Genomic DNA, 9,185 nt, shown 5'->3' on the forward strand with positions numbered 1-9,185 from the left:
TCACAGAGATCCGCCTGCCTCTGCCTCCCAAGTGCTGGGATTAAAGGCGTGCGCCACCACCGCCCGGCCTATTATTATTATTATTATTATTTTTGGTTTTTCGAGACAGGGTTTCTCTGTGGCTTTGGAGCCTGTCCTGGAACTAGCTCTGTAGACCAGGCTGGTCTCAAACTCACATAGATCCACCTGCCTCTGCCTCCCGAGTGCTGGGATTAAAGGCATGTGCCACCACCGCCCGGCAGAAATTATTTTTTTTAAAGCCTTTTTTCTTTTCTTTTTTTTCCCCCTAAGACAGAGTTTTTTTGTAGCTTTGGAGCCTGTCCTGGAACTAGCTGTTGTAGACCAGGCTGGTCTCAGATTCACAAAGATCTGCCTGCCTCTGCTTCTCAAGTGCTGGGATTAAAGGTGTGCGCCACCACTGCCCCTCTTCTTTTCTGTCTTGTTTTGTTTTTTTTGAGACAGAGTTTCTTTGTGTAGCCCTGGCTATCCTAGAACTCACTCTGTAGACCAAGCTGACCTCCAACTCACAGAGATCCTCCTGCCTCTGCCTCCCAAGTGCTGGAATTAAAGGTGTGCCCCACCATGTCCAGCTCCTTGCTATTGTTTTTATATTAAATACTCATAGCCAGTCCCGTCTGGCCTCCTTGAGTTCCAAACTAGCTTTTGCCACCATGCTTTGGGGGCTCTGGATCTTTGAGCAAAGTCTGTTGCTTCTGAGCTTTGCTGTCTGTAGGTCTAGTGTTCGCCATCCTGCCACCTGCCTTTTTTAATGGGCAGGTGCTGTGGCATTGACCTACCTACCTAGCTCAGTCCATTAATATGACCTGTTCTTGTTTTGTTTTGAAGCAGGGTCTTACTACAAAGCCCTGGCTGGCCTACATGCTGTATTGGGCTGGCCTCAATTCAAATGCATCACCCTACTCAGCTCTTAATATGACCTATTAGCTAAGTCCTGATGTTCTGGTACTGCTGGTGCCCTGATTTCCACCTTTTGTTTTACTTGCCTGGAATAAGCTAGTTTTTTTAACCCCTCTAGGAAACCCTTTATATTAAAGTTATATAAAAATACTACTTGAATTTCAGTGATGTTCACTGCTACTGTAGTGACATAGATCCTGCATCTTTCTTTCCTTCCTTCTTTCCTTTCTCTATTCGTTCAGACTTGTAATCTTGGACACCAGTGACGTTTTTTTCCCCCCCAAGATAGGGTTTCTTTGTGTAGTTCTTACTGGAACTCACTCTATAGTCCTGGCTGGCTTGGAGCTATCTGCTTGCCTCTGCCTCCAGAGTTCTGGGATTAGAGGCATGTGCCACCATGCCCTGCTCAGAAATATTTATCCTAAAAGAGGGCTAAAGCTTTTTTTTTTTTTTTTTTTTTTTTTTTGGTTTTTCGAGACAGGGTTTCTCTGTGGAGCCTGTCCTGGCACTAGCTCTGTAGATCAGGCTGTCTCGAACTCACAGAGATCCGCCTGCCTCTGCCTCCCGAGTGCTGGGATTAAAGGCGTGCGCCACCACCGCCCGGCTGGGCTAAAGCTTTTGATTTGTTTTCCTGTTGCTGCTGTTTTGGAGATTTTGTTGCTTGTTTGTTTGTTTTTGAGACAAGGACTCATGTAGCTCAGGCTGACTTCAACCCCACAGTGTAACTGAGAAAAAGTTTGAACTTCTGAGTCTCCTGCCTCCACCTCCCGCGCATGCCTGGTCAGACTTTGTTCCTAATGTTTTATGAAATCTTCGTTCTCGTTCCAGCTGTCTGACCGCCCTATTGTATGGTTCCAGGTGGAGAGTACAGTGAAGATGATGTCAACGAGTTAGTGAAGGAGGATGAAGTGGATGGTGACGAGCAGGCTGAGAAAACCAAAGGGAAAAGAAGGAAGACACAGAGCATTCCAGCCAGGTGATGCTGCCCTCACGGCCCTGACAATAAGAGCTATCTTTATTGCTGAGATTGCTCTCATGATAGATGTCTGTCTGTCTGTCTTTTCACATTTATTGTTTGTGTGTATGTGCTGTAGCACAGGCTGTCCCGGGACTCACTGTGCAGCCTAGGCTAGCCTCCAGCTTCAACTTCCTGGATTGTAGGGATTGTAGGCATGAACCACCACAGTGTGTGTGTTTGTAGGGGGGTTATTTTTTGTTTGTTTGATCTTTCAAGACAGGGTTTCTCTATGTAATACTCCTGACTATCTTGGAACTTGGTTTGTAGACCAGGCTGGCCTCGAACTCACAGAGATGCTGCTTGTGCCTCCCGAGCACTGAGATTAAAGGCGTGTGCCACTGCTACCCATCAGTTGCCAGTGTTTCTAACACCTTTCTGTATGAGGGAAATATTTACTGATAGTCTAAAATTAAAATCTGGGCCTTCATTTGGGAGTTGGTGATGCACGCTTTTAATTCCAGCCCTTGGGAGGGAAAGGCAGGTATATCTTTATAAGTTCAAGGCTAGCCTGGTCTACAGAATGAGAATTCCAGGATAACCAGTGCTACACAGGTAAAGCCTGTCAACAAAAACAAAATGGGCTGGAGAAATGGCTCAGCGGTTAAGAGCGCTGGTGCTCTACTAGAGTACTGGAATTCAACCCCGAGCATCCGCATGGCAGCTCACAGCTGTCTATAACTCCAGTTCCAAGGGATCTGACACACAGACATACCAGGCAAAACACCAATGCACATAAAATAAAAATAAATAAAATCGTTAAAAAAAATCTCGGCCTTCAACTAGTTTAAAAATAATTTTTTAAAAATAGTTTAAAAAATAGCTAGGTAAAATGTGCATGTGGTTAAAGCAATCCTGTGCTACAATCCTCTCTTCCTACCTGAGAAGCTGTTAGCTTAGATACTGTCACACTTGGCATGGGGCTCTATTTCCTGCTCTCTTTATCTAAAAATTAGAATAAAAGGCATAGCACACTGATACCATGCCACCTCTCACTCTCTTGGACAGGTATCATTGTGTTGCTCAGGCTGGGCCATTCTTGAGTCTCTTGTCTCAGTCCTCTGAACAGGAGTGTAATTCCAGACAGGCACCGCTGTGACAATTCTCACTGAGTCTGTGATGGTAAAGGGCACCATGGCAGTCCTAGACGTATTTCCTTTGAGTGACTGTAGTTCATGCTTTTGAATAGTCCTGATGTGACTTGAGCATCCCCTCATTGAGGAGCAGTGAGATTGCAGGGCCTTTGCTACAGCAAAAGGTTGCAGAAAACATTGGTAGAACATTAGTACTGGCTCAAGGATTTTTGTAAGTCATATTTGAAGGTGTTGAATTCTTTTGATCTAAGGCTATGTAAATTGAATTATTCCCCGCTGATTGTCCACGAGCCATGTTCTGAAATGCAGCCCTAGCCCAAACCAGGGAAGTCTCAGGACATACGTCAGATGGAGGCCTCTTCTTAGGGCTCTTTCTGTCACTATTGTTTCTGTCTTGCATTGAAGCAAAAAGCAGATTGCAGTTTATGAAAGGAAGAAAATGAACATTGAACTATATGATGTTCTCAAAGTCAAAATAGTAAAAACATGTACTGATTAAAGTCTTGGGCCCAGTTCTCTTTTTCTGTATTTGAACTTGTGTTGTTTTTGAGGGTGGCATGAAACTGCTGTATTTTTCAGTGTTTGGAAGAAAATGATGCAAGTAAATTTGAGAGTCAGTAGACTTTGTTCTCCGAGCTGAGCGGCTTTCAGAAATAAAAAATTACTTCGCACATATGTTTATAGAACTTTTTTTCTGAACAGATTAATCTCATGAGGTGATCTTAGGTATTTTTCTTTTTATCTCTTTTTAGTTGTTGGGCTTTTTATTTCATTTGTTTGTCTGCCTGTTTGTTTTGTTTTTGAGACATGCTCTCACTGTGTAGCTTGGCTGGTCTGGAACTCACTATGTAGATCAACCTGGCTTCCCATGCATAGAAATATTCAAGCCTACACGTGTTTCCTTGAGTGTTCAGATTGAAGGCGTGCACCACCATACCTGCCTCGGGTGTTTTCTTAGTGAAAATAACAGTTTTGGCATACTAACCTTACTAAATTTAAGGTTCTAGTGAGCTCAGCAGTTCTCTTTACTCATCATTCATTCATTATGTATAGTGTTCTGTCTGCACATATGTCTGCTTGCCAGAGGAGGGCGCCAAATCTCTTTACAGATGTTTGTGAGCCACCATGTGGTTGCTGGGAATTGAACTCAGGACCTCTGGAAGAACAGCCAGTGTTCTTAACCACTGAGACATCCTTCCAGTCAACGCCCCCTTTATTAGATAGAAATGGGGAGTAATAAAAAGACAGTACTTACTAAAGAGTTTGCACACACCGTATGCTTACAGTGTATGTCATGTAAATCCTTCAGGTACAACACATTTGCAATACAAATAAGTCCTTACACGGGCAGTATCCATGTGTGATCCCATATTACTGGGAGGCCTGAAATTTAAATTTTCATTAAATATTCCTGCAGGATATAGTTAAACTTTGTAAGCAATACTAGACTCAATGTATTTTATTTTTTAAATAAGAATTACAGTTATTCAAATTATAGACTGTGAGGATTATTAGAAATATGTTTAAAATATGATTTTAAAACCCTGAGAATATTGGGATATTAATTTATTGTTCCTGAATCTCAAAGGGTAACATGCCAAAAATTTGAAAGCATGGAGAAACTTGTGGGTATCTTTCCACTGTATGATATAATTCTTAATTGTACTATTGTTGATGAATAAATATACTTAAAAAAATTAGCCCTGCTGTGGTGGTACATGCCTTTAATCCTAGCACTCCAGAGGCAGGTGGATCTCTGACTGAGTTCAAGGCCAGCCAAGTCTACAGAGCAAGTTCCAGGACATCCAGGGCTACACAGAGAAACCCTTTTTGGAAAAACGAACAATGAAAAAACTAAGTCAGGGCTGGAGAGTTGGTTCAGAGGTTAGGAACAGTTACTGCTCTAGCAGAGGAACTAGGTTCAGTTGTCAGCATCTACATGGAGGCTTGCAACTGCCTGTAACCTTAGTCCTAGGTGATTTAACATCTGTTGGCCTCCACAGGCTCTTGTGTGCCATTTGGTGCACATACATAACACTCAGGAACACACAGACATTAAGTAACTGAATAAATAGTTTTAAATAAATAGTTTTAAATCTGTTTGCCTACTCTGTCTTCTATTATGTTACTAGAAATTTACAGATTTAAACTCTCCAGTGTGTAAGGTGGTCTAAGGATTGATGAAAGAATGAATAATTTTGCATTTTGTTTTGTCTTCCTTTTTCTGGATGGCTACTGGTGATTAGAAAGAGAAAACAGAGTGGCCTCTTGTTAGAAGACGAAGAGGAGGACGGCAAGGAAGAATCCGGAGGTAGTAGCAGTGAGGAAGATGAAGAGGACCAAGACGGAGGCCTTGGGTCTGAGAATGCAAGGAAGAAGAAGGAAGATGAATTATGGGCCAGCTTCCTTAATGATGTGGGACCAAAAGCAAAAGCAGCTCCAAGCTCACAAGTTAAGGTAAGCTGAGAGACTGGCGTGATAAATACCTCTCTAGAAACACCCTCAGTTCCACAGGAGCTTCGTTTTTGTTTTTCGAGACAGGGTTTCTCTGTGTAGCCCTAGCTGTCCTAGAACTTGCTCTGTAGATCAGGCTGGTCTCGAACTCACAGAGATCCACCTGCCTCTGACTCCCAAGTGCTGGGACTAAAGGCATGCACCACCACCACCACCTGAACTCCATTTTTTTTTTAAATTTATGAACTGACTGAGATTTGAATCTCAAACAGAAAGCCAGCTAAATGCTTTTGATAGTGACCTTACTAAGTGAAAAGCAAAGCATGCCTTAGCAACAGGAAGAATGAGCTGTTCTAATGACATACATTTTTAGCAAACTTTTTTTTTAATGTTTATTTATTATGTATACAATATTCTGTCTGTATGCCTGAAGGCCAGAAGAGGGCACCAGACCTCTTTGCAGATGATTGTGAGCCACCATGTGGTTGCTGGGAATTGAACTCAGGACCTTTGGAAGAGCAGGCAATGCTCTTAACCACTGAGCCATCTCTCCAGCCCCCTCTAACAAACTTTTTTTTTTTTTTTTTTTAAATTTTTCGAGACAGGGTTTCTCTGTAGCTTTTTGGTTCCTGTCCTGGAACTAGCTCTTGTAGACCAGGCTGGCCTCGAACTCACAGAGATCCACCTGCCTCTGCCTCCCGAGTGCTGGGATTAAAGGCGTGCGCCACCACCGCCCGGCCCTCTAACAAACTTTTTTTTTAAAGATTTATTTATTGGGCTGGAGAGATGGCTCAGTGGTTAAGAGCACTTTGCGCTCTTCCAGAGGCCCTGAGTTCAGTTCTCAGCACCATAGCAGGTAGTTGACAGATGCCTGTAACTCTGGCTCCAGGGAATTCAATGCCCTCCTCTGGCCTCCCAAAGCATCTGTATGCCTGTGGCTTATACATGTATATATACCTGGATACATGTATATACCTAAATAAAAATAAATTTTTAAAAAGATTTATTTGCTGTTGTTTTTAATTATGAGTTTATGTCTGTGTGCCTATGTATGAGTATGTGCATATAAGTTCAGGTGCCCACGTTGGCCAAAGGCTAGAGCTGGGGTTATAGGCAGGTATGAGTTGCCTGACTTGGGTGCTAAGAACTGAGCTGGGTCTTCTGCAAAAAGTCTTTTTTTTTTTTTTTTTGAGACAGGGTTTATGTGTAGCCCTGGTTGTTCTAGAACTCACTCTTTAGACCAGCTGGCTTTGAACTCACAGATCCAACTGCCTCTGCCTCCAGAGTGCTGGGATTAAAGGCGTGCGCCACCACTACCCTACCTTTGCAAAAACTTAACTGCTGAGTCATCTTCCCAACCTTTCCAATAAGTCTATGTTATTTCATTTTATGTGTATAGGTGATTTACTTGCATGTATGTCTATGCACCACATGCATGTAGTACCCATAGTTGCCAGAAGAGGGCATCAGGGTTTTTTGTTTTTGGGGAACTGGAGTTATAGGTGATTGGGAGCTACCTTATGGCTTCTGAAAATTTAACCTGGTCCTCTGGAAGAGCATTCAGTGCTCTCAACCATTGAGCCATCTCTCCAGGCTTTCCAGTTATTTTTAACTGATTGAAAATGAAACATAGGAGAATAACCCTAAACAGCATGTTCAGACAGTTTTTTTTTAGTCTTAAACCTTGGTAAACCTGAATTGTTCATTTTTGAGACTAGGTCTCACTGTGTAGCCCTAACTGGCCTGGAACTCACTATGTAGACCGGGATGGCTTTAAATTAGTAGTGATCCTCAAGTCTCTGCCTCCTGTGTGCATCACCACAGGCCTGATTCTGTTTCTTACTCTTTATTTAGGCAGCAGAGGAGACTGAAGAGACTAGCTCAAATAAGTTGTTGGTCAAAGCAGAAGAGCTGGAGAAACCTAAAGAGTCAGAAAAAGTGAAGATCACCAAGGTGTTTGACTTTGCTGGTGAGGAAGTGAGGTAAGAGGCTTTCCACAGCTTTGAAACTGTATTTTACAAGGGGCATTTTTTCTTTTCCTTTTTTTTTTTTTCTCTTTTTGTTTTTTTGAGACAGAGTTTCTCCATGTAGCCCTGGATGTCCTAGAACTCATTCTGTAGACCATGCTAACCTCATACTCCCAGAGATCCACTTGCCTTTGCTTCTCAAGTGCTGGGGTTAAAGGCGTGCACTCCCACCTGGCGACTCCTCAGATTCTTAAGTTCCATATATTAAATTACATAGTGTCAGCATATAACCTATGTGCAACCTCTGCTATACATTCAATATCCGATTTGTAATACTTGATACAATGTAAATGCCATGAAGATAGCACAGTGTGGTAGGGACTAGAGACAGGAACAATATGTATACATGTCTTTACGGATGGATTTCCCCCTAAATGGTTTTTGTGTATATTTGGTTGATCTGTGATATATAACCCACTAACATACAGCATCGCCTGTATTTATCCAGTGAAAATAACATTTTGCAAAGTGAAGTTTTACATTTTCAGGGTTTTTTTTTTCTTTTTGAGACAGGGTTTCTCTATAGCTTTGGAGCCTGTCCTAGAACTAGCTCTTGTAGACCAGGCTGACCTTGAACTCACAGAGATCTACCTACCTCCGCCGCTGGCCGAGTGCTGGGATTAAAGGCGTGTGCCAACACTGTGTGACCTTTATTTTCAGTTTTATAAGTAGTACAGAGCACAACATTTAAAGTTTCTTTAGACTGGGTCTCACTGTAGTCCATACTGTCCTGGAAGTCACTGTAGTTCAAGGTGGCTGAAATGACTATGTTCCATTTTCCTCAGCCTCCTGAGTGCTGACACATACAGCGTAAGCTACTGTGTCCAGCAAAACTTACTTTATTTATTCCTCTTTAATTATTTTGTGTGGGGGGTTCTTTTGCCTGTATGTGTGTCTGTGCCCCATGTGCATGCCTGGTGTCTGCAGAGGTCAGAAGAGGGAGTCAGTTCCCCTGCAACTGGAGCTACAGATGGTTGTAAACCACCATGTGGGTGCCGGCAATAGAGCCCAGGGCTCTGGAAGAGCAGTCTATGCTTTTAACTTCTGAGCCTTCTCTGTAGTACCAAATCCACAGGTTTAAAAACCTGTCTTGAGAACATTTTCTTTTGTGAAATGTACTTAGGGCAGTGTTGCAAGAATAGTATTGCAGTGAGCACCCACATGGTTCACATTCTGTCCCCCAGAGTCTCCGCTTTTCGTGTTCTGTCTGTCTCATTCATGTCACAGCACGCGTGTGGAGGCCAGAGGACACTTGTGGCAGTTGGCTTTCTTCTCACTGTGGGGTTTGCCAGGCTTGGCTGACTTTGGCACAAGTGACTCAGTTTACTTCTAGCTGGTCTCTGGTCTTCATAATGGATGATTCTAATGGCTAAGTATCAATAATGTGATACGTGCAACAGGCATCTCCGTGCTCACAGTGGCTTTTGGTTTTTAAGATTTTCTCATTTTTCACCAATAACAGGCAGTTTTGCAGCCCATATTTCGAGTAGATATGTGTATGGTGCTTTTAGGCCTCATTTATTCCATTGATACTCTTCCTAATTGTTCTTACACAGTCAAGATTAAATAGTAGGTTTAGTCTTTTAAGAGTTTGGATGTGCCGGGCGGTGATGGCGCACGCCTTTAATCCCAGCACTCGGGAGGCAGAGGCAGGCGGATCTCTGTGAGTTCGAGGCC

General features: G+C 42.8%; 1 protein-coding gene across 1 annotated transcript in view; it reads left to right on the plus strand.

Annotated features, from left to right (window-relative positions):
- Cfdp1 (craniofacial development protein 1) overlaps positions 1-9,185 on the plus strand; it is a 90,389-nt gene that overhangs the window by 8,094 nt on the left and 73,110 nt on the right. The window contains exons 2-4 of the mRNA XM_005345646.2: positions 1,777-1,894; positions 5,274-5,484; positions 7,336-7,463. Of these exons, the coding sequence (XP_005345703.1) occupies positions 1,777-1,894; positions 5,274-5,484; positions 7,336-7,463 (457 nt within the window). The remainder of the gene's footprint in view (positions 1-1,776; positions 1,895-5,273; positions 5,485-7,335; positions 7,464-9,185) is intronic.

Source organism: Microtus ochrogaster, chromosome 4 (genome assembly GCF_000317375.1).
Source record: "Microtus ochrogaster isolate Prairie Vole_2 chromosome 4, MicOch1.0, whole genome shotgun sequence".
Lineage (NCBI taxonomy): Eukaryota > Metazoa > Chordata > Mammalia > Rodentia > Cricetidae > Microtus > Microtus ochrogaster.